This window comes from Penicillium psychrofluorescens, assembly GCF_964197705.1.
Source record: "Penicillium psychrofluorescens genome assembly, chromosome: 1".
In the NCBI taxonomy this organism is placed as follows: Eukaryota; Fungi; Ascomycota; class Eurotiomycetes; order Eurotiales; family Aspergillaceae; genus Penicillium; species Penicillium psychrofluorescens.
The window spans coordinates 3,366,580-3,393,993 of NC_133439.1; the positions used below are offsets into that span (position 1 = coordinate 3,366,580).

A 27,414-nucleotide genomic window follows, 5' to 3' on the forward strand; every position below is an offset into this window, starting at 1 on the left:
AGCTTTAACTTTGATTTCGGGACATGCTCGGGAGGGACGTTGATTGGGCATGATATATCAAAGGCGGAGTAAGCACTGAGTGATTAATGAAACCACTTTTAACTACTGCGTAGTTGCCAGTATCTTGACTGTTCATAGGAACGGTAATATCGTAAGTAAACATCTGGCGATCGAGTTCCTAGGCGGCAGCTGTGAGACCTCTGACAGACTGGAACTCCGTCTTTGCGGCCTTAACATGTCCCACAATCACGGGATCAAAATCAATTTTTTGCTAGGCTACAGAGCCCTCAGCTTGCTTCATCCCAGCAAAACTGTATACTTATTCAGGATTACTGCGACACTCGTTATTGCTTGTGCCTCCTCTGGCAGACGGTGTTAAAGACGATGTTGGAGACTCACTTTTTGAGGGACTTCAATACGGACTTGCACTAGAACGGAAAGAGCAAGCCAAGCATTGCTAGGCATTATCCGCTACATACGCACCTGTACGTTGCGGATTTCCTCTGGCAGGTGGGGCTTGCCTATCCGGGTGGCCGCCCTTTCCGTAGGTATAGGGTCCGCCCATCCGTATTCCGTATTCGGTAGGGATTTTCTCTACTCATTTATAGCGGCTTGGCTGTCTTTAGTGACAGCAGGTGGGCCAATAGGAGGGTCGAGTTGAACCAACAGTTGATCAGGCTGAAAGTATAAAATTAGTCATTTGAGATACACCCAAGCCACCTTAATCTTAGTTACAATCAAACGGCCGAAGAAATCCTAAACTTCTCTAATCCCTTAAATACATACCTCAATTTCTTTTTCTAAAGCTGGAGTAGATACCGGAAAATATACTAAAGATACAGACACGTGTTGCTTTTCAAAGGTTGATTGAATCAAACCTACAGGTTGGCCCAGCCACATCCTGCTTATGTTGTGTTCTGATAGGTGAATCTTCAGAGGCGTACAGAGTATCTTCAGCTAATCTAAATAGCGCCAAATGGCCTGCCTAGCGAGGTTACGGCGGTCTTCTCTGTCTGGCCATACGTGTGCAAGGATGAGGCTCCCAATTCAAATCACTGGGCGCTTAGGGTTGCTCAGTGATCAGCTCGAAGATAAAAGTAACGGATACGAACCCTCTTCACTGACCCCAAAATTGACACTGGGTCTTTTCGTCGCCAGAAAAAATTGAACCAAATTTATCCATTGCAGCGAAATGTTTCATGAGCATCATATGTATTTAACTTGTGTGTGTAGCATATCAAGAGTTTTGGTGGCCGAATCCCTCTGCCAGTCAGAAGAAAGAGTAGACCAGCAAATGATGCTCAACGGCCATAGGAGCCGCATTACATCCCATAAACCCACTTTGTAACCAGTCTCCTGATCATTGGGCCTTGGTTGATCCAAGATTAGAGAGTCAAACTGGCAGAATGAGGCTACCATGTGCAGGACTTGATTTGATAAGGTTTGGAACTCTTCAAGACAGCATTGCTGGGCGTTGAGGATCTGGGTTTGTTGCTGTAGTGTGCAGCGACGGGCGCGAAGAGCGTGTTGTAGAAACAGGTGTACCTTGCATGCTAGTTGCAGTCGAAAGGTGTCTTGGTATAGAAGAATACCGATATGCCGGAGTGAGGTAGGCAACATTGTGTATGGGTCGAGTGGGTGATTGATTGCATGGCCCTGCAGACATATCTCATGAGATAGAGGGTCCAGTTGCGTTTCAACAGTGTTCATATCCTGCAGTACCGAGGGGTAACTGGAGAGGATCATCTCGGGGTCACCGGCATTGATCAGTTCTTGGACGAATAGGCATATTCGGTTGCAGTGGTAGGTATACATGATGGTCCGAACGATAATATGTTCAGCCGGACCAGCACATCCATAGAACTGTTGTATCCAGACCAAAACCTCCTTGGAGTAGTTTTGTCCTGTCAGAAGAGCTTGGTTTTGCTATTCCGGCCATGCGTTAGAGCTGAAGAATATAGCAAAGCACAATATGGGGTAAGGTGGAGAAATTAATAAAACAATTCACACTGACTATAGTAAAAAAGATCGCTAGGAAAAGGTTTCGTCCGTCTTGGGTCATTAAGTATCTTGGTGCTTTTCGAGAAAGCAAGGCCACCATTCCTTGAGTGTGAATACGCCAGCCAGAGGACTTGACAACGAAGCTGAGATCAGGAACAGAAAGAAGCTAAATGGAGAACGCGGGTCAGAAATCAATGGATAAAGTTAAAAGTCTAGCCACGCACCTCATAAAGGCTCAATAGAAAAACACAGACTAAAGCCTCGTCGCCCTGGGACAGTCGAGGGTCTCGAAGGTCTGAGGATAGAGCAATGATTGCCTTTCTGTATGACTGTGCCTGGGACGATCTAGCACTAATGGCATGCATCGTCGTATTTGTGATATAGACGCGCCCAATAGCGTCGCAGATTTGGTGCAGAGTAGAACCCGATTTGGATGTTGAAACCATGTCGATGATTGGATTGTAGATAGTGTTACGGTGGCCGTTTACGGCATCGGATGACAGCTTGCTCATGACCAAGGGCATCTGGTGAGCGTCCCCCCGCTCCGCTAGTGGGTATTGAAGGCTGATGCCTGGCTGTAGGAGGGTAGTTAGTGAGTGTGTAGCAGCTGAGTTCAACAGATATTAAAGTGCTTACCATGCGTATCAGTCTCAGCTGATTCGAAGCGGACAGGGCAGGCAAATCCCCCCAATCATTTGTCGCTTGACCCGCAGTGTCAGCCTCTGGCGGGAATCCCTCCCCCAATACTTGCGCTCTCGGAGCACTGATCTTCGTTTTCTGAAGATTTTTGCCCCTCTTCCCTGTAAAAGTTGACACATTCTCTATCCGAAAGTGCATTTCAAGCTCATCTCGATAGCCGTGGCATTCTATCTCTTTCCTTAGGCACTGGCCACATGCAGGGCGCTTAAGGTCGCACTATCGCACCAATAAGCGGTGATCATTCGACAAAAATTGTACATGGGTCCAGCATACCTTGAGACGTCGTTGACGGCAGTTGTAGCAGTCCCGGCTAGGACGACCGCGATTGGGCATGGTGGTAAGAGCCTCAATTGTTGATTAAGAGGACAAGCAGCGGTATCGCACTTGGTTCTCTGTCTAATAAGAAGCAACGGTTCGTTTGTGCATGCCCGAGGAATGCATCTGAAGCTTTCAGCGGATAATCTTAAATGAGCCGCGAAGGTACCGACGAGCCAAGAAAAAATGAAATAAGAACCCATAAGCAGTAGGTGCGGGGTAAGAGAGCTGCTGATAGGCCATCTTGTAGACAGGGGCCGCTCTCGGGGAGAAAAAATATTCAGCGCGATCGAGTCCGGTGTTGGATTGGAAATGTTGAAAGACCAAGGAGCCGAAACTGAATAGAAAGAGTACGATAATGACAGTCATCCAGAAGAATCCTACAAAATCGTAATGGAGATATGGCCGTTGCAGACGGATTATCGTGCACAAGGGCTACGGTGGGGGTAAGGATGACAGATCCTTTACTTAACTATTAGAGAAAATGATTTTTGATAGGGTCTGTACTTCAATTATTTGATTTCTTATTCGATACCTCTTTTCAAACAAAGATTATAAGGTGTTAAAGTAGCGGATTACAGGACAACACGAACTACTAGAAAATCCGCTGTTTTCTACTATGACGCCGAGATCATCCACAAAAACGTCTGAGATGAATAGGAAAGACAATGTTGCATCATTTCACCTACCTAGTTACTTGTATTGATTTTTTATATCATCATAATTATGTTACCTGAGAATATACCAATTTTGGTGGAACTTTTGGGAGTAGGAAGGGACATAAAACAAAAGTACTAATAAGGCGAATACACGGGATGGGAACAATCATGTAACTCCAGGTATGAAAAATACGACCGCCGCTAAAAGGAACAGCCGCCCCACAACCCTAGCCGCAAGTAGGAGATGGCCTGCTTTCAGGAAACATAACTCTAGCAGAAGTACTTTGGGACCGCATCAAACTATGAGGGTCTAAAGTGCTATAGGAAAATTCCCCAAGTATAGATATTATATCTCTATGTATGCTGCCTTTACACTGAATGCTATAGATGCAGCTATGGGATTATAAAGCCTATTCACGTTTCTAGCGTTGATCCAACGCCCGTCGATGCATCGCTTCCGCCTCTTCATATTTCCCTTAACTAGAGAGTACATCGCTAAGGTTATTAACACTAGCGAGTATGTTAGGATGCTCGCGTCTAAGCAACTTCTTACTCCCTTCTAACTGTTAGGGATCAAGCCAAACTGTATCAATTGATGGAGTGTCCTATGCACAAGAAGGATTCGTTAAAGAAGAAAGGAAGAACCAAGGGGGAAACATGATAAGGGGAAATCATGGCAGAATAGAAAGGCGGTCAGCGCACGAAGCTTCAGCTGAGTATAACTATAATAGGACTTCGTACGAAGGTCCCATAACATTAGCCCCCTCTATAGGTGAGCGTAGGCAAAGCAAGCCAAGCATTGCCAGGCATTATGCGGTCCATATGCGATTAATACGTAGTTATGAGGCAGTTACGGTTCTTAAGGATCAGGCATAATATCGTGGCATAACGTTATGCGCAAAATTCGTCTTGTTCTGTTCGTCTCTCTTGCTTCTGCTAATGGAGTCCTGCTCAATTATGTGACGCTCGGCATTCGTAGATTTCTGGTGTAGCTGATCAGTCGGCATTCACCGAGTGAAGAAGGGGCCGAAGTCGACCCGGCATCGGGAACCATAATGTTTCTTCACGGTAGTGCGGCCTACGTCAGTGAATCGGCAACCCTAGGGGGGTGGGATGGTTCTCTGAAGACGTGGGGGGCTATCTTCTGGCGTCTAGCTCGAAGTGGATTACTGTCTTGTCACCCACGATAGTTGAAACAGACTAGCGTTATAACAACTACATAAGCCAGGGAGTCTTCCGGAGGGCTCATTTAACCTTAAAGAAAAACTTGGTTGGTTACTTACTATTGCTGGTCCCCGATTCCGTGACAAATGCCAAATGGCCGACCGGTGGCCGTCTCCACATCTGCAACCCGGGGGTGAGACAGGCAATCGGGCCGGGAGGTCTTGGCTCGCCGGGATCAACCATTTCTGCGAGTTGGGAGTGTATATTTCACAGACAGAATCCGATGCACATTTCCATATCAACCCGAGTGATTTCAGTTTCAATTTTCTAGTTGGGTTAGGCCAAACCAACATCACCAACCGCATCCCTCAACATCCAGGTTCCGCAGCATCGCACCCCCACGCCGCGAGACCTGCCCTTCCCGGACTAGCGCAGAAACTAGCCCCCACGCCGGCGCGGATCCCTGCCTGTTTACTGCTTTTTCTCCCCGCAACTCTCGGCCTGTCCTTCTCGGCATCGGGTCCATTCTTTTTCGCTTCCCCCGGCCGCTTCGACTCAATTATTGGTCGGATTCTCCATGTTGCCTTCGTTCTTTCGTTCTCAATGGCCAGCTGACCGAAAAAGACCCTTGACTCCTGTGGGGATCCCACATTGTCCTCGCTTTGCTCTCAACCCCGGGATTTTGACTTTTCTTGCGTCGGCTTGATCCACGCCTCTTCTTCTCTTCTTGTCTTCCCACAACCACAAAAAGGAGATTGGCTTCCTTAGCTCCGGTTTCTTCCCGAACTTATTTTTCTCTCTTTCCATTCTTCCCATCCTCCCTTGCTTGCTGTGGCATCTTTGTTCCTAGATAGACTCTTCGGGGGACTTTCTACTTTTCTTCTTTTTTCTCTTTATACTCGTTCAAACCCTAAATTAAATCCCACACCACCAAACACCGAGATGTCTCCCAGAAATTCGGGTGATATCGAAGCTATCGACGTCGACAAGAGTCATTTCGACAACGTCGAGATTGTGGCAAATGCCGACAAGCCCAATCCTCGCAAGGAGGCACCGGCCTATGTGGCCAGTCTGTCGCCGGAGGAGCGGGAGAGGGCCGAGAAGGCCCTCGTCCGCAAGATTGATTTCCGTCTGCTGCCCATGATCATCATCATGTATATCCTCAATTACCTGGATCGCAACAATATCGTCAGTCTGGTTCCAATTCATCAACAATGGCGTTTGCGTCTGTGCTGACTCGTTCTCTCCCTCTAGGCCGCGGCGAGGTTGGCTGGTCTTCCGCAGGATTTGAATCTGCATGGGAATCAATACGCGGTAAGTACTGTTCCAAAACGGAACACGCTCAGGATGGCAGGCTGACATTGAATTTCTTAGACCTGTCTCAGTGTCTTGTTCGTCGGTTACCTGCTGATGCAGAGTAAGTATTTTGCCAAAAAAAACTTGCACCAGATCTGACTGACCGACCCTTCTAGTCCCGTCCAACCTGCTTCTGAACAAATTCGGCAAGCCCGCAATTTACCTTCCCTGTGCTATGATGCTCTGGGGCATCATCTCCACCTGCACCGCTGCCGCACAGAACTTTGCCGGTCTGGTGGTGATCCGATTCTTCCTCGGTTTCGTCGAGGCTGCCTACTTCGTACGTCTTTTGACTCTTGATCTTGGATTGCCGCAGCTGACTCGTGTTTAGCCTGGTTGCTTGTACTTCCTGAGTGCGTGGTACACGCGCAAGGAATTGGGTTTCCGCACTGCCGCGCTATACTCGGGCTCCCTGATCTCGGGTGCTTTCTCTGGTCTGATCGCGGCGGGTATCACCGGTGGCATGGACGGCGTCAAGGGACTGCGGGCCTGGTACGTTGCTGCCCTTCCCGGAGAAAAGAATCCCAACTAATCAAATCTAGGCGCTGGCTTTTCATCATCGAAGGTGCCATGACCATCGCCATCGCTTTCATCTCCATCTGGGTCCTACCCAACTTCCCTCGCACCACCAGCTGGCTCTCGGAAGAGGAGAAGGAACTGGCTGCCTGGCGACTGGAAGAGGATATCGGTGAAGATGACTGGGTTGACAGCGAGCAGCAGTCGTTCCTGCACGGCGCCAAGCTAGCCTTTGTGGACATCAAGACGTGGATTCTGGTTCGTCATTTCCTCCTTCAAACTGCATGCCCCCAACTAACTAACAATGCCGTCTAGATGCTCATGATCCTCTGCATCGTCTCCTCTGCCTCCGTAACCAACTTTTTCCCAACAGTGGTCGAAACTCTCAACTTCAACGACATCGACACTCTCCTCCTCACCGCGCCACCTTACTGTCTCGCCGTGATTAGCGCCTTCGCGAACGCATGGCACGCTGACCGAACGGGCGAGCGCTACTGGCACGTCACCCTGCCGCTGTACCTCTCCGTCGTGGCCTTCATCATCGCCGCGACTACCACCAGCGTCGCACCCCGCTATGTCTCCATGATGCTCATGGTCCCGTCTTTCTACGCCGGCTACGTCGTCGCTCTGGGCTGGATCTCGAATACTCTGCCCCGTCCCGCTTCGAAGCGTGCTGCTGCACTCGCGGCCATTAATTGCGTTAGCAATGCGAGCAGTATCTATGCCAGTTACATGTATCCTGATAGCGATGCTCCGCGGTTCGGTATGTTCTTCTCTATTTCTGTCTCACCTCTTTCATCATTGATCTATATCTAACCTAATCTCTCTTTTCTAGTCCCTGCCATGTCCGTCAACTGTGCTACCGCCGTCATCGCTATCCTCAGCGCTACAGTCCTCCGCTTCCTTCTTGTCCGTCTGAACAAGAAGCTTGACCGCGGCGAGTCCGTTGAGGGTGCTGTAAGCAGTGGCGGTGGTGTTCCGGGCGAGGCGAGCCACCGTGGCTTCCGGTTCCTGGTCTAACAGCAGCATGTCTGTCTGCTGTTTTGTCTACGATTACGATTTTGTGACTTTGTTCACTACGATGGTGTTACTAGATTTAGACGCACTTGGCTAGATTTGACCTTTTACTTTACAGCACGCTAGCCATGCCATGAAAGTAGTGCATACTTATATACTCTTTACCACGTTCCTTTTACCTCCACACATACGTGTATATACCACCCACAACCCAACTAAGCATATGCCTCCCTCTCCTTACTCCAAACAGGTCTCAACGCCTCTTCCTCAGCAGCCAGCTGCACAACATCCAACGAGCTATCCGCGACATAATTGACCCGCCAATCAACACCAATACTACCCCCCTCCACCGTCTGCGCCCACACCGCGACCGCCACCGTATTCTCTCCACTGTAGTTGAGAATCCCAGCTGGAACAGGGTATACCACCTGGTTCCCGATGTACGGATTATACCTACCGTACTGGTACCCGTTCACGAAGAGCTGGGCGCGGTAGGCCTTCGTTGAGCCAGCGGGAGTGGACAGGACAAAGGATATGGAGATGTCGTGTCCCGAGGGTAGGTTGAGCGGGATGGTTGTGCGGAAGAACTGGACTGTTGCGCCTTTGAAGCTGAGGACGGCTGATGGTGATTCTGATTTTCTTTCTGTGGACGTGGACGGCCACCTGCAGTCGTCGAAGCCGGGGAGATGCCATCCCACCCGCTCACCGTAGAGGCCGTCTTCGTTGTAGACGCCGCGCACGGGGTCAAGGTTGGATTCGCCGCCTGCTGTGCCGGCGATTTTCCAGTGTGTGAACTTGGGGTCCGGAGAGCCGAGCAGTTTTGCGTCGAGGATTCCACGCGGGTTCAGCGCGCCGGTTGTTTCGTCGTGGCCTGTGTCATCGTGGACTACGAGGAGCACGTTGGGTTCTTTGTGCTGGAGTGTGGCGTTTGCGAATGAGAGCGTTAGGTTTCCTTGCTCTGCGGCTGCGGTGCCAAAGTATGAGCCGATTAATTGACCGTTTAGCCAGGCTGACCAGCCACTAGATGGGAGTTAATCAGGAAGCCTGTCCTCGGGTTTGGGAAGGGTGCTACGTACAAGGCCGATCCTCCTTGCACGTTGAGAGAAACTCCTGTCGCACCACCGGTGAAGTAGCCGCGCCAGAGACGGACGCCGTTGTGGAAGCCTGGACTATCAGCTATTGATCATATCAAGTGTCAGGAGTGGACTCACCGTATTCGTCTGCATATAGAACGGGGAGGGTGGTCGGAGTACGCGGGTTCAGAGTTGTCATATGGTCGGCATCTGGGGTCGTCAGTTACACTGCTAGGCGTCCAAAGACGTAAAGATACATACCAACCCACGCCGGCCCGGAATCATCATAATCTGCGAATCTCTCCGGCAAACTATCTTTGGTCTTCCATGTTCCAAAAGAGGGCAATTTGACCGAGGCCGGTGCAGCAGGCATGCCTTTGAGACTGCCATACTCTGTCCGCTGTGTGTGAAGCATCTTGCCGTTCCACGTAATTGTCTTGACGTTTTTGGGCGCAAAAACCTCTAGGACCGTGGCGTTGATGGCATCACCCGTCACGGCAAGCGTAGATCCTGACAGCTTGGCACCTCGGACGAGATGAGGGCCCTGGATGAGCACTGCATAAGAAAATGTGAGACACTTCCTTCCGCTATACACTTAAAAAACAATACATACCGCTCTCTGTCTCAGGGACCAATGGATCATTAGTGAGGGCAGGTGCCCAGAAACGATAGGCATGTGTACGGTCGAGCAGGACGACTCGCACTTCATTGTCAAGCTCGACAACGCTCATACCATGCGACTGTGTGAAGGTAACAGTCAACCCGTTGTCTTCGTGATAGAACTCGACATGCGAACATCCCTGGCTTTTCTTAATAGACCCCTTCTTTGCGCCCTTGACGGCGAACTCGCCCGATTCGCCGGTTGGAACCCACAGAACCAGGGTTGGGGTCTTGTCGAAGACGGCGTAAGTGAGCACCTCGGCGGTCGAGTACAGCAGTTTTTTGGACCCAAATGTGAAATCCGTCACGACGATCTTGGACTGGTGGCCGTTCAATCGGATCGTGCCTCCGTGTCTCGGGACAGTCAACGCACCAGCCGAGGTATCAACGTGAAGACGGAATGCCTCGTTCGTGGATAGCGACGTATTCACATGGAAAGTTGGATAGAATCCAGCATTTGTCTCCGGATTCCGCAGCTCGTAGGCTCTCACCGCGCTATTGGTGGTATACTGCGTGCCATTTCCCTTCAGCTCAGTCATAGTCAGATCCTTCGCAGCGCGAGTAAATAGCGCCAGCAGTTTGGTCTCGTAGTACTTCGAGCCAATGGAACGGTCCTCCGAGATGGGAGCTGAGTAGTCGTAGCTACTTGCCGTGACGGGAGCAGCAATTCCGCCCCAGTTCGTGCCGCCGAACAGCATGTACAGACTCATGGCCGTGACGCGCTGCCCGATATTCCACCGGTAGAACAGGTTCGCGAACTCGGCGCCCGTGTTGTCAGCGCAGCCGCCCTCGGGTCCGCCCCAGGGATTGTACGAGCCGCCCTGGAACTCGGGCATGAACTCCGGCATCGTGGGCTGGTTCTCTTGGAAGTACTCGTAGTATTCCATCACCTGGAAGGGCACGTAGACTCCATTGGTTGAGGTGCATTGGCTGAGATCGCAGGTCCAGCACTAGGGCCGAGTCAGTATGCAACAAATACAGAGCTACTTCACCGGATGATGGACATACTGAAGGATACGAATCCACGCCTGTCACATCCACATTCCCACCCTCATTAGACCAGTCACTTCCCCAGGAATGAGTATCCATATTCGGATCATTCGCCGTGAGCGGCACGGTAATCCCATTCTTGCGCGCACTCGCTTCAAGGAGCTCCATGTACGAGATAGCCGTCTCATTCGGGTCGCGCGCAGAGGGATCCCCAACCCACTGATCCCCGTACTCATTTTCAATCTGATAGCAGAGGGCATTCTCGCCATCTGTCACTTGATATTTGCTGGTGATCTGCGTCATTTCACTGAAGTACGGCGTCCATGCCTTCGTATACCGCGTATCATTATTCCGCAGCGAGCCATAGTCTCCCGTAGTCAACCACAAGGGAAACCCGCCAGCGGTGACTTCAGCATTGATGTACGGACCCGGACGGACGATGATATACAGACCGATATCCTTGGCAAGCTCAAAGAGACCTCTGATGTCGTGTGCCCCGGTTGAAAAGTCGACGGTGTGATTGTTGGGCGCATGGTATGCCCAGTTTGAGTAGAACGCAAACGCCGTGAATCCGGCAGCCTTGATCTTTTCCAAGATATCGCGCCACAGACTAGGGACGGGAATGCGCCAGTAGTGGAATTCGCCGGAGAAGACGAAGATGCGCTGGTCGTTGATCTGGAAGCTATAGTGGTCCCATTGCACAACCTTGTTCAGGCCGTCATTGTGGAGCGGCCATTGAGTTGTCTCTTCCTGTGTTGAGGCGCTAGAAGATAGCGAAAATCCTAGCAGAGCGAGGAAGAACCACGTACACAGCCGTGTTAGCCCGGCCATTGCTGCGCAATTGCTTGAAGGGCAGTGGAAGTATCGTGGGAATTCATCCTGGCTGAACAGGGTCTAATTTATACCGGACTTCCATAAACCCAGCTTCATCCGGGGTTAAGTTTGGCAAGGGTTCCGCAGGGGGTCTGAGCGAAGGCAAACGAGGTGCTGCTTCGCTGGATTTGTAGAAATCCCGGTGTGGTCGAGCGGAGGCGTTTGCTCCACAGAGTGTTTTTCCTCCATTCGGAGACGCGCTGGATATTAGCCGGCGTCCCGTTTATCCTTCACGGGAGTTAGTCAATAGAGGTGTCTTGTTTACAATTAATCGTGGAGAGAATATTCAGTGAGTATGAATTTTGTATTTATTATACAGCCCGACATCTCTAGTCTAGCAGACTGGAGCGAAAATATACAAGCGATGTCCATGCAATCCATCTGAATCCCCGAAAAAGGAGACCGGGCCAAAAGGCGGCCAAGGTTAACGGCGCTGGTTGGTCCTGGCCTCTCATCAATTCATCTCCCTAACCTCATGGCGGTAACTGTGCGATGTAGAAGCGCCAGCTTGCAAGCCGATCATCGCGAGCAAGGACAGACAAGCCGACGACGGGATAGCTCATCAGTAGCTAGCTGGCTGAAAAAGACGGTCGAAAAAATCCTTTTTGTGTCCGATCCATGACTCCAAAAACTATGCGGTGACTTCCAACAACAATACTCATGCATCGTTGTCGAGAACTCCGAAGGGGTTCTCCCCCTTAGCATTCCCATTCGAAGTCACTTTCTTCGAACGGGTTTGCTTTTTAGCGCCCTTCTTCGCAGGCACCGCCGAGAATCCATCCTCGGACTCTGAACGGCTGGCCGAAGTGGCAGCAGTATTGTTCGCTCCGGAAAGTCGTGTCCGTGCTGGCGAAGACTCAACTCCGGCAATCTTCTGAGCAGCGTTGATGACGTGTGCTCGAACCACCTCGTCGTCCGTAACCTCACTGTTCTCGCCCTCAATAGCGGCCTTTTGGATCTCACGGCTAAGGCTCTTGAGAGCGTCCATGCCGGCCTTCTCGGCGGCTTCCATGTGGGTCGGCTGCTTGATGCGCGAGTCGGTGCGGATCAGATACGACCGCACGAAGAAACGCACGAAGAGGTAGGTGAGAGGTAGCAGGTAGGTGATGTTGAGCCAGGTCGCAAAGGCTTGGCCGGTTGTATCCATGCAGGTAACCATCTGTTGGGTGTAGCCCGAGGGACTCGCCTGACCGATCCTCTTCCACCAGGAACCGGCACTGGCTTCGGCACTGGGGCTGCTGGCAGCGGTGGTCGCTTTTGACAGATGGCGAAGAGCGGAACCGCCGGATGGGTAAGGGATCGTGTAGTGGACGAACAGGTAGGCGGCGGCCATGTTGGTTCCCAGAACAAACTGGGTGATTTGCATAGTGGTCAAGCTACGCTTGACCGCCTGGGGCACGCGAACGCGGAGAGCAGTCAGGGTGTAGTAGGTGTACTGTAAACGTTAGTGTTTGGTTCGTTCGCTGGATTGAATTGGGAAAACATACCATCATCGCGTGAATACCCGAGTTGACCAGTGCAAAGATCCAAATGGGCGCAGCCACATAGCGAATGCCAGCCCACATGCACATCATAGCCCCGGCATGGTGATAAGTCTGCAGAGTCGAGCTCTTCTTTCCCTTGGCCAGGATGATAGCCGTGTCGACCACCTCATAGAACTTGGATAAGTAGAAAATCCAGCCAAAGTATGCCAGACCCTCGTTCCAGAGACGACCGGCGTCCGCGCCCGGCAGACCGTTGGTCAGATTCAGCGCTGGGTTGGGGCTGGACCACTCGTTCGTCACGGGGCTGTATGTGGCGGCGTTGCCGTAGCCGCGCTGCCCATTGATTTTGCACAGCGAGTCCACGACGCCGACTAGGCCGTGAGGATCGTCGCGGTCCGGCAAGGTGGTGCTGAAGGCTCGAAGCATGCCTGCAAAAGTCCAGGCGGAGTAGATGGCGAGGAAGACATTGTGCAGCACGACGAACAGCTTAAAGAGCTGGGTGTTGCTAAAAGCGTATGGCTTATACCCGCGGCGCTTGTTCAGGCGGTTGATCAGGACGACGGTGATGGCGTAGACACTAGCGATAGTGATAGGCACGCGCACGTCGAGAACCTGGGTATAGAGATCATTGGGGATGTTGAAGGGTTGTCGCCATGTCGGGTGGGTAGTGTGTGGCGCGGGAATGGTCTCCGGATACGCGGCAGGCGGAAACTTCAGCAGTGAGGCCGGGGGAAAGGCAATGCGGACTGTAGCAGCCCCGAATTCGGCATTTGGCACGTTGATGTCGTACATCGTGCTCGCAAAGGTTGAGGGAGACCAGAGTTGGGAAGAATTGTGTGTGTCGGTAGTTAAAGATCAAGAGGAAGAAGAAAAAAAAAAGTGGCTCCACCGATAAGAGTCGATCAGGCTCAACCATCTAGTGGAGCCCCGGATTTGTTGGGACAGAGAGGCCGAGGTAACGATTATGATGTAGTGCGTGCGACCAGGAATGCATTTGACGACGACTGCTTCTATTCCTGTTGTAATAGGATGGCATCCTAGCTCCTAGGTATAGTTCTATAGACCATGATGACCACACTAACGGGAGCTGTCTACTAGGTTCGATCTGACGATACCCGCCAACTCCAGCACGCGATCTCCTGGCAATAATGACAACACAATTACTCTTACTAGAATATTCGCCAAGTTTATACTCTACTGTATACCTAAACACATAATCATATCCACGAGATGTTCATGCACCTTCAGCCCCTTGCTTTGGCGCTAGGTGTTTTCTTTTTTTCCTCCCTAGGGTAACACAAAAGTGGTCGTAGACCAGCGCCCGCGATTCAGTCGATCGCCACTTGCAGCAGCAAATCCTTTTTAATATTGTTGGGAATGTAGCCCATTCTAGCGCTGCAGAAAATCCCCAACAGCTCGGCGATGGATGGCGATATCTAGGAGAGACACTTCGGCCATCCGGGCTTCACATGCGGCCTCGGTCGGGCGACTAGCATATGTAACACTATCTACAGACTACAGGCACTACTGGCTAGGCGCGATCATCATATTTGCCATTCCTATCATTCATTGAGACCAGTCAATGCGACCGCAGCTAAAAATACAGATTTCTCGTCAACGAGGCTTGCTGTTCAGAGGCACCGGTGGCGGCGCGGGAGATGCCGAGGACGACGATACCACGGGCGGCGCGCGTATCTCGGCCTTCTTGGGCGGAGGCGGAGGTGGCTTCTTGTTGCGCGCGGCGCTCTCAAAGCCACCACCACTGGGACTCGACTCAACCGGGGATGAATAATTCGGCGGGGGTCGGGGCATGCGCTTGTTGGCGTTGGCGGAGAACTTGCGATCCTCGACAAAGGTGTTGAGGCGCGACGTCATGCCGCCTATTTTCTGTTTGCCCATATCGATCTTGTCCGCGTGACGATTCCGGAAGTCCTGGACGGAGGACCTGCCGCCAGCGGCTGGCTCCGAGGAATTGGTGGTCGGCCGCGCGCCTTGCCGGTCCTCGACAAAAGTGTTGACCCGCGATGTCACTCCGCCTAGCTTCTGCTTGCCCATATCGATCTTGTCCGCGTGGCGCTCCCGGAAGTCCTGGACGGAGGACCTGCCGCCAGCGGCAGGAGAGGAGGGGCTGGCGGTCGGCTGCGTGGCTTGATATGGCGGAGGGGGGCCGGCGGAACTGTAATCGTCGGTCTTCATTTGCGAGAAGCGCGACTGCAGCTCATTGACGGGCTGGGATTGGCGGTCGTCTGTCTCTCCGATCCCCAGCGCGGGAACCGACACGCCAGCGTTCGCGAGGCGAGACGTCGCTTCTTGGTTGATGTACCCTTGGGACGGAGAGGGAGATACCGCAGGCGGGGAGGGAGTGTACGGCGAGGGACTATCTCGGGGAGGCAGGCGGGGCGGCAGCTGTGGGGGTTTGGGCTTTGCGCTCGTCGTCGAGCTTGGCGAACTGCTGCCGGGGGAGTCGAGACGTCGCACTGGCGGGGGTGGGAGGTTGTTCGTAGACAGGCCGGACGTATCCACGCGGTAGGGCATTGGAGGCGGGGCGGGTTTCTGGGCGGCTGCCTCTTGGGCCTCGACCTCCTGCTGTAGATGAGCGTTCTGACTGTTGATCTGGTCCTGAGACAGCGGTGCGCCAACGCCATGGCGATCCGGGGTTATCCCCGCAGGGCCGCGCTTCGGAGGTGGCGCAAAGGTCGACGGGTCTCTCAGCGACGACAGCGGCTGAGCGACGTGGTCGACGCGATCGGAGTCGGGGTCCTTGCCCTTCCCCATCCAGCCTGCCTGCGGGGGGTGTTAGCCTTGGCCAAGTAGCCTGATCGGCATGCACGACTCACCACCTGGTTGATGCCCTTGAAATCACCGCGCCAGCTCTCCTTCTTGCCATCACTGCTTTTAGGGTGCCAGCCATCTTTCATAATATTGTTAAACCCACTCATGATGTCGAAGAGTGTGTCTGGAGTCAAGGCGGATGACAGATTAAGAACCGTTTTAACCTTGAACTTAGTCACCCCACCCCTTATCAGCACGTGTGGCTACTGGTCACATGATCATCTATGCCCTTGGTTAAGAGTATACGGTCTCCACCGATGGAACCGACGTCTCTGCAATAGACGCCACAACTAATAACATTTAGTCAGTGCGTATGCAGCGTGAGAATAGCGGGCGGAAAGCGGTCATCTGCCATTTGCTACACCTTGACCTTTTAGCGCTCATTCCAAGCTAAGGTTTCATGAACTTTTGACAGCGGTTATTTTTATTTTTAGCCAATTCAGGAGATATAAAGTGACTATTATGCCTTGAGTCTTAGTTGAAAAATTATAACTTCCAAGGTTGGCAAGATGTCAGCAATCCAGTCCCGATCTTTCTCCCGTTCCGCCGGATGGATATCGACTGAACCATGTACTGCAACACAGCCCTATGGTTCAACATACCCAGTTCCACCGGGACCACCTGCTCTACAACAATCCCCAGAACATGTTTACCAATTCGCAAAATTGATACCCGTCAATGAGAAGGCACGGATTGCTATTGAGGCGACTGCTCGGACAAACGTGGAACATCATCGGAGGTTCATTAGCGAGACAATTTGGGATAACAAGCCCACAAAATGTTTTAATCTGTCTCTGAGCGTCTTGCCTGAATTCCCTCATCTTGGGTGGAGAATTGGGCGGGGTCGTGGGGAGTTCAGAAACGGGGGTGTGGATCTTCTCCTGTACATCGCAGATGAGGGCCATGCGGATCGTGTTGCCGGCCTTCACGCTCGGTTTAACTGGGCTAATGGGGCCGGTGGGTTCTTTCTTATTTCTGACAACGAGGATAAGAGAGTGGTGTTGAATGGGGAGCCGTTCAGGGCTGAAAAACGCCTAATTCACAAGCCCAAAAATGATATCTTGATTGGAGGATGCCTTTTCACCTTGCAATATGTGGAACGGAGTCCCAGGGAAAACGATCAATTTGGGGTCAAGCTGACCGAATTCTACCGTCAAGTCTACCAGGAAGAAAACCCCCTAGCCCTGCCGAGACCTAATGACGCTCGGATTGGCAATTGGATAGTCCAGCATCCAATCTCAAAAGGGTCGTTTGGAATGGTCCACTTGGTCATCCATTCTCAGACAGGCTATCCAGCGACAGCAAAGCAAATCCTCAAGGTCAAGAGAAATGCATCTAGTGTGGACCGAGAGATCACAATGGCGAAGCGGATTTCGCAGTTTACCCATGTCAGTTCTTCTTTCTACTTCCGGGCACTATTCTTCTAATATAAAAGCCAGAGACGAATTCTTTCCGCTCTCGAGATCATCCATCGACCGGCTCAAACAAACGTCCAAATGGTAAGCCAAACGAACCCCCTTCCTTCAGGCTATATTCAAAGTCATGTCTACTTAGGCCAGAATGAGATCACTTCTTGATGAAACCTGGGAGCCCATCATCACAGACGAATATACTATCATATCTCCTCTGTCAAGTTCAACGTTTCGCTCAATATATACTTCAGATGTATCGTTTGAAGGCAGAACTATTTTCTTCGTTCAGCTTCTGGACGCGGTTGCTTTCCTTCACAGCCAAGGGATCTGGCATCGAGATATCAGGCCAGACAACTTACTTGTGAGAACTTATGTTCCTCCAGACGCAATGCTTACGGATTTCGGATGCGCATCCGACAATCCAAGTAATTCGTATGATAGCTCAGGAACCGAGCTATATCTTGCACCTGAGCAGGTCAAGGAACAAAGACATGGCCGAGCCGTTGATTATTGGAGCTGTGGTATAGTTGGGTGGGAACTGCTCGAGAAGAAAAGCGTTCCCGAGAGGATCTGGCCCAGGAAGAACCTTACATATTACCACCAGCGTCTTGAGAGTTCGGGCTCGCCGTTGGCTAGATGTGCTCGGGCTATGCTGGTAGAGGATCCGAATTCACGAATGACGGCCGCTGCTGCTCTTCCTTTCTTTAATCACTTGCACGGAAGTAGGGCATAGCCCTAGCGGGCAGTCGACACCATACGTTATATATTCAACTCAGTTTTATAGTCTTTCTTATTTAGCTTAGTTTGATCCAAATTGTCATTTTTTGTCTATTCCATTCTCAAACACAGTGAATACGTCTCACAGTTACTAAACAATCTTAACTAACTAGTTGATCAAGTAAGTATCGCTTCAGTTCAAGATGTCAGCTTCGGTATCCCGTTAGCATCTTCATTGGGAAACAATGGGGCGAAGCTACATATTCAACCCTACCATGTGAGGCTAGATACAGTCTTATCATGGCCGTCTAATTTGAGGTCTTCATGACTCAGTAGCAGTCATAAAAATAGTCCCAGCTTGAAGAAAATAGAACATTCATTTCTATTATTATTGCATTCGGGATGGTGCCGGCAGCGGATGGCCGAGCCGTTGCTGCTGGACCGCAATCGATACGATCGTCCAGGGTTAAATTACTCTACTGGGCTGCACGCTGTGGTCTAATATCCTACCCAGCAGAGAGCAGTTATGCCTCGCCAACGTGGACGAGTTCAAGCACGTTTTCCAATGTAGCGTCGAAAACCACAAATCTACTCATGCAGCGGATAAGGGATGGCTACGGCAACAAGCTCCTCCTTGCATCAACAATTAAAGCAAAGGAGCAGAAACAACCACCCCGATATATGTTGGTAGTGACCCACCATGTGCCGTCGAGCTCCAGATCCTTGGGGCCAGAGAATAGCTCCGAAGATAGCTCGACCAATGCCACGGAGCTTATATCGGGAGCTGATGGGACGAATGTAAGCATTTGGGCCTTTGGCCACACACAGTATGCGACCGAACAGAGTGAGGGAAAAGCTCGGGTGCTCAGCAACCAGCGGGCGGATATGTGAAGCAGGCCATGCGGAGACGCGGAAAGGGGTCCTTTTGAGGCTACATGATCAGCCTTATTAGTTACCCAAGTTATTATTAGCGCATGTCCTAGGCCGCCCTTTGTCTAGTGGATGTTCTAATTCGGGTATCGAATGACGAGTCTTCTTCCTCCCGAAAAGGCATCCTTTTCCCCACCGGGCGCGAATGGCCCCCAACCCACCAACAACACCCTGTTCTTTTCGTGTCTTTGCTGCAATAATCATGTCAAGCACTGCGTAGTCGCGGAGTAGGGGAGACGAACAGCATGCTGTAAGCCACGGTGCGATGCCGACATGGGCAGGAGGAGGGAGGGGGGTTGTGTGTAGACGAGGGTTTCATGCATGGTTTCAAGGCTGGTGGACGATCCAACACCACAGCGGCTGGAGAGCCCTGCGATCGTCGTCGGCCCTTTGTTGGCTCCTCGTACGCGGGTGAGGGCAGTGCTAAGACCCCATCCGGGTCAGCAAGGCTGTGTGCAGCTCGTGTTTCTTGCTTTTCATCCTCTTTGCGTCCATCGCATCTCATCTCATCTCTGATTACTTGCATTGCTTGATCGGCTGTGATATCTCGCCGCAGGCTAGGTCGGATTAGATCGTTGTTGTGTCTCCCAGACACTCGGACGACGATTCCTCGGAATCGATAGTCTTTTCCCTGAAGCCATCATGTTCGAGCTCGCCCCCAATGGGCCTTTGATCAATGTTCCCAGGGAGGATGTTCCTAGTGAAAATCCTCCCAGTGAAACCAATCCCAAAGAGACGGAGCCTAATCATGAGAAGGAAACGAGCAAGGGAAAGGAACCAGACCCAGTGACAGCAGAGGGCAATCCAGCGCAACTGAAAGAAACGCCCAAGCCCGACCCTGCAAGCCCGACTACGACTACGACTACGACAGATACCACGAGTACAACTACATCAACTACAACTACGAGCACGACTACGACAGATGCCGACAAAATCTCTCCCAAGGAATCCAAGACAGCGAGCGACGAGACGGAGCCAAACGCATCAGAGATACCGGCCCCCAGCACCGATGGCACAACGCTCTCGACGCAGACGCAGACACCGGAGGGATTGTTGACTTACACGGGCACCATAGAACCAACCTCGACCTCGATCTCGACTCCAGCCTCAAGTTCAACCTCAATCTCAGCACCAACCGATACCTCGTCCGCAGACGCCGGCTCGTCCTCGAGCGGAATTGCCTCTACAAAGACCAAGATCGCCATCGCCGTCCCAGTCAGCGTCGTCGGCCTAGCCATCATCATAGCCGTGATTTTCTTCTATCGTCGCCACAAGCGCCGCCAGCGCGCCAGACGATCTTCCTACAACATGGCCCAGCCCACCACCTCAACTCTCCTGCCCGGGCCGGGCTCCGCCTCCCAGCTCATGGTCGGGCCCAAGCTCAGTACGTCCGAGCCGGCGGCGGTACCGACCTCTCAGCGAAACTTCTCAGTCCCCATTGCACCGCAAAGCCGCGATGCCAGCCCGCGTCCCGTGCCCGCTGCCTTGATCCCAGGCTCGGCACGGGACCTTTCATCCGCGTCGAATCAGGATCTGAACATTCCAGAAGGTGTCGCTGCTGCGGGTGTAGCAGCTCCGGCGGAACATCGCCGGAGCACCTCTGGACCACAGCGCAGCTACAAAGCCATGCCTGGCACAAGTACATCATCTCGAAGTCCCCCTCTCCCTTCACCCCAATCTCCAAGTTCACCCCGTGCACCAGAATCACCGGATGCGCGCTTCCGACTACGCCGTGGACCGACCCAGCGGAGCGGTGTCTCCGATGTCTCCGACGGGGAAGATGGCGGCGAGCGAGATCTGGATGACATGTCGTCCGTCTCGTCGTTTGACGAAAGTAGTCCGCGCTCACCGCGCGGGCCGAACCGGTTTCTTCGTCGCTGAGCGCTCGCTGTCAAATGCATGTTTAATGCCGGATTCATTTATTGTGAAAACCTAGCCTTGGTGGCTTGGCAACTTTTTGCTGTTTTTCCGTTCAGCATAGGCGTTCGCTACTTTGGCCGTTGGGGTGTTTATTTGGGGATTGATTGAGTCTCATCAGGCAGTACATATACCTGTCATTCGCTCTGTGGATACCAATATCAATATATTGCGGAAGCTATTATTACTTCTACAACACTTTGTGCATCACTTAATCAGTAGTCTTTTTTTGTTGTATTCAAGGTCTATGTACAGTACATGATATCATGGTCGGTGTCCTATTCTTGTAGCTGTGCTTTTTCCCCTATCTTCCACCGCCCAGGTCAGGCTTGTATGCCTTGACCTTCCCCTTGGTCAATTCTCGGAGAGCCATGGTAGCGTACTGGCTCGAAGCCAGCTGGAACTTCAGCACAACGGCAAGCTTATCACCAGCCACTTCAGAAGAAACGGGGGCATCCTTGTCACCGTGTTTCAGTTTCTCGAGGTCTGTCTGGACAAACTGCTCGTTGTCATCCGAGTACAGCTTGACATCAAAGGAAAAGTCCGATCCCATGCGGCTGAAGATCTTGCGGTAGCTGCCGCTCAGACTGATATCCCTCCAGCTGCGGCGCATGTCGAGCGGATCGAGGTGTCCGCCCTGCTCGCTCCCCATGAAGCGACGGTAAAAGTCCGTCAGCTGGTTGGTGGGATAAATAATATCAAAGCCCGGCAGGGGCAGCACAATGTCAAAGATGGAGTACTCGCCGCTGGCGGCTTCGTCGGCGGTCAAGGCTCGCGCGCGCGTGAACATGTCTTCGGGTGCGAAAGCGCTGTTCTCGCCTTCGGGGACCACGATGACCTCACCGTCCGCATCGACGGTGGCAGCCTCGACTTCAGTGTTGGCGTCCTTGTCGCGGTGCTCGTGCACAATGACCAGATCGCCTTCCACTACGCGGTCACCGTACAGCCGCCAGCGCTCTCCAACGGCGAAGTTCCAGACCATGGACTGGTACGCGTGCACGTACATCAGCCGCAGATTGCGTGGGATGGTCTGCAGTGCTCCCTTGTAGTCGTTCTCGGAATGGGCCAAGTGGCGGATCAGCATGGATTCGGCGGAGAACTTCCGCGGGAGCTTCTCCAGTGCATCATGGGTGTTTCCGCCGGTTTCGAAGAGGTGGATGGCTTCGGCACGGGACTTGTCGTCGGTGCTGATCAGGGCCTTAGAGGCCTCGCCTTCCTTGGCCGCTTCGAGGACATGAGGGCTGTATTGCAGAACAGTTTCGCAGGCGCTCTTGAAGTCTCCCTGAAGCATTTTGACACCGACTGTGTCTGTTCGAGCCGAGAAGCTTCCGAATCGCTGCAAGCCGTAGTAGTTGAGGTATCCCCGCTGGTGAAGATTCTTCAACGACGAGCCAACAAGCTCCGATGCCTTGGCGATAGCAGCCTGTGGATCGCTGAGATCCACGCCGGGGATTTCGCATTCGCGGAGAGTAATCACAAACTCATTTCCCTTGAGATCACCCAGATCAAGACCGTGTTTCTGGTGCTCAAAGTCACCCACCACAACATTGCGGAGGTTCGAGTTCAGACCCGCAAGACGATGGGCATGGACGTGACGAACGCAGGCGCGCTGCGCGGTCACGCCTCGTCGGTCCTTGGTACCCGCAAACTCGAAGCCCTTGGGTCTCATCTTGAGCATGCGCGCCAGAGCGGAGATCACCTCCATGGTATCTCGGTTCTCCTTGTAGATGGTGAAGTGCAGATACTGGCCGCCGAGCTCTTCCCAATTCGGCCGGTTGTCTCGGGGACGTCCACCGCGCCCACCGCCGCCCTGAGCATTGCGCTTGTTGCGACTGGGAGCGGCAGTGATAGCCAGCACCCCTTCAGCGTCGGTACTAGACTCCAGCTGCGAGTTAAAGATGCGGCGAATGGCCTGGTGGATCTTGGTGCGCAAGTCGCGGTCAGAGATGGCCGCCATGACCTTGCCCAGGTCCGCAGGCTTGGTTTTGGAGTTTGTCATGGCACGCTGGTGGAGTGCCACAATCTTCGCGGCATTTTCAGCACCGAAGTATTCCACCAAAAGAGCATTGTCCTCCTCCGACACCTTGAACTCTTCCGCTTTGACCTCTTTGGGTTCGGCCGCTTCCGCTTGCTCTTGGGGAGCCTTAGCTCCAGTTTCCGGTGCAGCATTGGATGTCTTCTCAGCGCTTTTCTTCGCATTTGGGTCTTTCGTGGCTCGGAGGTGGAGAACTTCGCCAGAGGGCAGGATCTCGTTGACCAGGAAATCGGTGTATCTGGCAGAGTCAGCAATTGTCTTGTACCCGTAGAGTTGGATCGCTCACCTTTTCTTCAGAATCCCCGAGAAGCCCTCATTGTCGACGCTCACATACTCGGTGATTCCCACCTCGATCTCCTTCAATGCCTGGGCATCTTCGCTGGACCGCACACTCTCTGGGAGCTTGTCTGCGGCACCGTCGGTTGACAGGGCAACGTCATTTACGGGTACATCATCCGTCTTCTGCCGCTTTCGGGGCGACTCCAACAGCTCTGGCCTGTCCATTGTCGCGGTCAACAAACGTGGTGTGCAGGCAGAACAAGCGAAGCAGATCCAAAAAATGCGATAAGATTGAGCCGGGATAATCGTTGATCCGAGAGCTTCTTCGTGCCTGATCTACCAGGCTGAAATTCAGACCCTCAAAAAGACGCGCAATGGGGTGCGCAATGCCTCAAACCCACAGACAACCTTGGAACCAATCAATTCACTCGCAAACCGAGATATGTGCATATTGACCAACTAATGAACTCCCTATACAGTCTATAATTATCACAAATACGAAAACGACGTCCCGTTCAGTCCGTCACAGGCGTCACGGGCGTAAACCAACTCTTCTTCCAGTTGCTGTTCCGCCGATGGTCGATACACGCCTCCGGACCGTTGGCATCTGGCTGGCTGGCTCCCCACACACTAGCAGGAAGTACGCACAGCCCGCCCGTATGCTTGCCGGCCGCCGATTCTGAATCATCGACACAGATCGGCTCCTGCAGTCCATGGAATGGTGCCCATGTCACCCGCTTGTGGGGATTGTCGGTGTACTGCCTCTCGGCCTCCGTGGACTGAAAGATCAGCGGATGAGTCGACGGCAGATTCTCCGACAGCATGTCCAGAATGGCGTCGGTGAACACGCCGGGACCGGTGATCTCATGCGTCATCTTCTGCGTGTAGCGATCGTAAAACTCGCCAAAGAACCACCGCTGTCGGTCGAAATGTTGTTTCGTATGTGACAGCACCCGCACGATCACCTCGCGCAGTAGGGGGCTGAACCGACGCGGCGCATACAGGTTGTACTGGATAAACCCGTACTTCCTTGCCCCCCGCCATTGGGCCCCCGTTTCGAATGGCTCGTCGGTCTCAACACCCACGACCAGCGAGATGTGAGCCTTGGGGTTTTTCTGGGCAGCTGTCTCTTGCAAGGCCGGGCAGTCTCGGATGGGGACGACCGGGGCGACATCCAGGTCTGCGTAGTAGCCGCCGTGATACCACATCACCAGGTACCGGAGTAGGTCGGCGCGGAGGTGTTCATCTGGATAAGATTTCCAGTAGAATTTCAGGTCCGGCACCAGGTTTAGGAATGCGCCGAGCCACCAGTTCGCCCATTTGGTCGAGAGGACCTATTGAGAGGGAGGGTCAGGTCAGGTCCAGGTCAGGGGGTACGATCGCAACGACCGTGTTGGGCACTCACCTCATGGTCCCAATCGTCATTTCTGTCCCGAAGATCATGGGAATCCTGGCCGCGATCGTCTGTATTGTCCCCGGTGCCCAGCATGACCTGCCATATTTTGTGGATGGCCTTATTATCTCCGTGCTCCACGGACACCAGCTCGATGAACTTCAGGGCATCCCTGATGCGATCCTCGTACTCCTTATCTGGGTTATCGCGATAGGAGGAATGCCAGAGGAATTCCGGCTTAACCTCCGCGGTCGACCGCGCAAGATTGGAGGACGGGAGAAGTTGAAACAGGAGAAATCCCAGCGCAATCAGCAAGAACAGGACACCTTTGCGGCGGTTCAGATAAGACCCGCACGCAGGCCCGGTCAGATTCAATGACATGGTCGCTACCAGATCGGGTAGCTCTGGAATGCCATCACAGTGGGAGAAAAGAAGAAGCCAGCGAGTGGTGCCTAATTTTCATTGAATGACGCAGCCGTGCCCACTTGGTTACTCATGGTTAATATGGGGCCTTTTTTTCTCGTTGCGATGCCAAGCGACTCCGCCCGTTTTGGATCCGGTGGATCCTGCCTTACCCGGCAGGGAAGATGTGGATCGGAGGGTATCGTCGGGATTGTCAGTCACGCAAGAGTTGGCCTGTTTGTGAATGCGTAGGAGTGGTTTCTTATACTTTGCTGCAAAAAAAAAAGGGGGGATGGTCAATGCGGAGATCGCCGGTGCCATCGCTACAGTATCAAAACGTCAGAATGTCTTCGGGTTCAACGGCTCTCGATAAGTCTTGGCAGCTGAAGAACCCGGTCGAAGAGATGCCGAATATGAGGAATGGATCTGATAGGCAGATTTCCATGTAGACTTATGCGGTAGTCATCAAAGCTCTCGTAGTGATATAGTTACATACTTGTATGAAGTATACTTCATCGGATGCTTCTCTCTTTCTTGGTCATTCTTACCCTATCTCGTTTAGATGGAGATGCCCGCCATGGAGGCCAGAGGTCCGAAATGGCTGTTGCCCTCTTTGAGGTTTCTCTTGCATGTATACTCACACATGAGCTGTTTCTCACCACCCACCCCAGAACTCACTCACTCTCTAACCAGTCCTCTGGCGAAAGACAACATTTCCCAACATCAGTTCTGAGACTTGCCCATCAACGCTGTATCTTGTTTCTTCACTCCTCAACCAATCTGACCCAGAATCCTGGTGAATGATATCTGAGAGAAACAAGAAACAACCACTACATCAAGCATGATGGCAGACGGAAGGGCCTATGGGTTGCAGAACAGCCGACACAGCAACACCAGAGCAGGCTTCAGAAACAGCCTCCATGCACCTTCTGCTCGAGGAAATACCTCTCGCTCTCCCACCGGCAACAGATCCCGTCCACACTCCATGTCTTCGACGGTTCGGAATCACCCCTTGTCCAACCTGAGCACGGTCGTCTACCCCGGGCAAAATGACTTGATCAACACAACCGACCAGGCCATGGACATGGACGGAATGGACATCGACTCCACCGCAGACATGCTCAGCTTACCTACCGAATCATCACCAGCAGCAACAGCCGCAACCGCAACAACATGGCCAACTCGCACCGCAGAAGGCATCTTTCGCCACGTCTTCCTCGTCGACGTAACAGCCCTCTACAGCTGTAATCCCAGCGAGCTCACCATCTTGGAAGCCGTGCATCTGCATCTAGACACCCGCCTGAGAGTGGGCAACCTGTCCGACCCCATCATCCCGAACCCGCATCAGTGCTGCCGCCTGCGCATTGCCATTGACACGCGCTCGGATGATCGGGGCAGTGCGCTGGCGGATATTGTCTTTCGGCTCTCGGCGATGCAGGACATGATTCGGGACGGGTTGGGTTGGTTCACTGGGTTGCCGTGGGAGCATAAGCATTTCGAGGTTGTGGTGTTGCGGCCGAGGTGATTGATGGATGGATGTGGTGGGTTGGCAGGAGAAAGAAGTTAGGAGATGTCAGTTGTGTATCTAGCCGGGGGAATGATCACACATGGAATGGAGAATAGGTAGAGACAGTCCATAGGTTAGGTAGCATAGTTGCTAGAGAATTGAAGCCAAGTCACTGCGTTCCGGGCTAATATACATACATTTCTATTCCGGTCATCAATTCGTAATCTCGTCAGTTCCGTTCAACTGGCCAGCGAAACATCATCATCGCTGTCTCCCGTCAGATCAATGACAGGGGCAGGCCTCAAAGCAAGCGGCTCCGGCGTCCGCTCCGCCCCAGCACCAGCACCAGCACCAGCCCACGCCTTCTTAATACCCTTCACAGTCCCCCAAACCGCCTTTCGAGCCTCATGACGTTCCGTCCCCGTCTCAAGCAACTTCTCATACGGCGTCTGCGTATGCCGAATATGCGCTTCAACAGCGAGGATAGCCTTGCGCTCTTCCGTCGTCCTCGACGTCCGCCCGACCCGCCCGGATCCTTTGAGGAACGCATGCTCCAGAACCGTTTCGAGCGATGCAGCTGGCATCAAGGGGAACTGGGCTTGCAGTAGCTCCCGCGCGCGAGAAAGATCCTTCGCATCGCGAACTTGCACAGCACTGGCGCGCGACGATGCTGTTGCGGCGGCGGATTCTCGGACGTGGTCGTGGATTTCTGATGGGACGCGGATGCCGCGTGTGCGCTTTGCCGCATTGTTCTGGACACCCTTAGAACGACTGGATGGTGAGGGAGATACATAATTAAATTATCACATACCCAGACCACATAGACCGTCTGCCCGGCCTCCTTCGTCCGAGTGCGACAGTGTCGCGTGATGTAGACGTCGCCTTTGGGAACAAAGACATACCCCGACTGCAGCGGGTGGTGCTCGAAGATGTTCTAGACATTTGCGTCGGTGGTTAGCACACAGTCCACAGTCAGTGCCTGGATGTAAACACCCACCTTCTCGAGCGGATCCAGAGACACGGGCATCACCCCTTGACGCAGGTTGCCATTTGTGAGATCAGACAGCGGGCCCGAGCTGCGGCGCTTGAGGACTCGGGCAGTGCGCCGGCCGACTTTTTTGCGGCGATGCTGTTTCTTTGTTTGTGCCATAGTCATGGATTTCTTAGGGTCCAGAGTAACTCT

At 52.7% G+C, this 27,414-nt stretch overlaps 9 protein-coding genes across 9 annotated transcripts; 3 read left to right on the forward strand and 6 right to left on the reverse strand.

Annotated features, from left to right (window-relative positions):
• Nucleotides 1–5,780: 5,780 nt before the first annotated feature.
• On the forward strand, nucleotides 5,781–7,730 carry PFLUO_LOCUS1251 (uncharacterized protein; the record flags this gene model as incomplete). The annotated part of the gene is made up of 8 exons (XM_073778273.1): nucleotides 5,781–6,026; nucleotides 6,093–6,152; nucleotides 6,213–6,255; nucleotides 6,311–6,474; nucleotides 6,526–6,686; nucleotides 6,737–6,968; nucleotides 7,026–7,473; nucleotides 7,546–7,730. 8 exons carry the CDS (start codon nucleotides 5,781–5,783, stop codon nucleotides 7,728–7,730), a joined length of 1,539 nt encoding a protein of 512 aa, XP_073635344.1.
• A 212-nt stretch (nucleotides 7,731–7,942) lies between these two features.
• PFLUO_LOCUS1252 (uncharacterized protein) lies at nucleotides 7,943–11,281 on the reverse strand (the record flags this gene model as incomplete). The annotated part of the gene is made up of 6 exons (XM_073778274.1): nucleotides 7,943–8,747; nucleotides 8,804–8,891; nucleotides 8,939–9,010; nucleotides 9,062–9,355; nucleotides 9,414–10,410; nucleotides 10,469–11,281. 6 exons carry the CDS (start codon nucleotides 11,279–11,281, stop codon nucleotides 7,943–7,945), a joined length of 3,069 nt encoding a protein of 1,022 aa, XP_073635345.1.
• A 700-nt stretch (nucleotides 11,282–11,981) lies between these two features.
• Nucleotides 11,982–13,599, reverse strand: PFLUO_LOCUS1253 (uncharacterized protein; the record flags this gene model as incomplete). The annotated part of the gene is made up of 2 exons (XM_073778275.1): nucleotides 11,982–12,758; nucleotides 12,811–13,599. The coding sequence occupies 2 exons, from the start codon at nucleotides 13,597–13,599 to the stop codon at nucleotides 11,982–11,984; spliced, it is 1,566 nt and encodes a 521-aa protein (XP_073635346.1).
• Nucleotides 13,600–14,421: 822 nt separating this feature from the next.
• Nucleotides 14,422–15,746, reverse strand: PFLUO_LOCUS1254 (uncharacterized protein; the record flags this gene model as incomplete). The annotated part of the gene is made up of 2 exons (XM_073778276.1): nucleotides 14,422–15,591; nucleotides 15,645–15,746. 2 exons carry the CDS (start codon nucleotides 15,744–15,746, stop codon nucleotides 14,422–14,424), a joined length of 1,272 nt encoding a protein of 423 aa, XP_073635347.1.
• A 3,594-nt stretch (nucleotides 15,747–19,340) lies between these two features.
• Nucleotides 19,341–20,579, forward strand: PFLUO_LOCUS1255 (uncharacterized protein; the record flags this gene model as incomplete). The annotated part of the gene is made up of 1 exon (XM_073778277.1): nucleotides 19,341–20,579. The coding sequence occupies one exon, from the start codon at nucleotides 19,341–19,343 to the stop codon at nucleotides 20,577–20,579; it is 1,239 nt and encodes a 412-aa protein (XP_073635348.1).
• A 340-nt stretch (nucleotides 20,580–20,919) lies between these two features.
• Nucleotides 20,920–23,154, reverse strand: PFLUO_LOCUS1256 (multisubstrate pseudouridine synthase 7; the record flags this gene model as incomplete). The annotated part of the gene is made up of 2 exons (XM_073778279.1): nucleotides 20,920–22,888; nucleotides 22,937–23,154. 2 exons carry the CDS (start codon nucleotides 23,152–23,154, stop codon nucleotides 20,920–20,922), a joined length of 2,187 nt encoding a protein of 728 aa, XP_073635349.1.
• A 290-nt stretch (nucleotides 23,155–23,444) lies between these two features.
• On the reverse strand, nucleotides 23,445–24,703 carry PFLUO_LOCUS1257 (uncharacterized protein; the record flags this gene model as incomplete). Its single annotated transcript, XM_073778280.1, has 2 exons — nucleotides 23,445–24,263; nucleotides 24,335–24,703. The coding sequence occupies 2 exons, from the start codon at nucleotides 24,701–24,703 to the stop codon at nucleotides 23,445–23,447; spliced, it is 1,188 nt and encodes a 395-aa protein (XP_073635350.1).
• Nucleotides 24,704–25,709: 1,006 nt separating this feature from the next.
• PFLUO_LOCUS1258 (uncharacterized protein) lies at nucleotides 25,710–26,249 on the forward strand (the record flags this gene model as incomplete). Its single annotated transcript, XM_073778281.1, has 1 exon — nucleotides 25,710–26,249. The coding sequence occupies one exon, from the start codon at nucleotides 25,710–25,712 to the stop codon at nucleotides 26,247–26,249; it is 540 nt and encodes a 179-aa protein (XP_073635351.1).
• A 221-nt stretch (nucleotides 26,250–26,470) lies between these two features.
• On the reverse strand, nucleotides 26,471–27,381 carry PFLUO_LOCUS1259 (uncharacterized protein; the record flags this gene model as incomplete). The annotated part of the gene is made up of 3 exons (XM_073778282.1): nucleotides 26,471–26,983; nucleotides 27,043–27,165; nucleotides 27,229–27,381. The coding sequence occupies 3 exons, from the start codon at nucleotides 27,379–27,381 to the stop codon at nucleotides 26,471–26,473; spliced, it is 789 nt and encodes a 262-aa protein (XP_073635352.1).
• Between the last annotated feature and the right edge of the window lie 33 nt (nucleotides 27,382–27,414).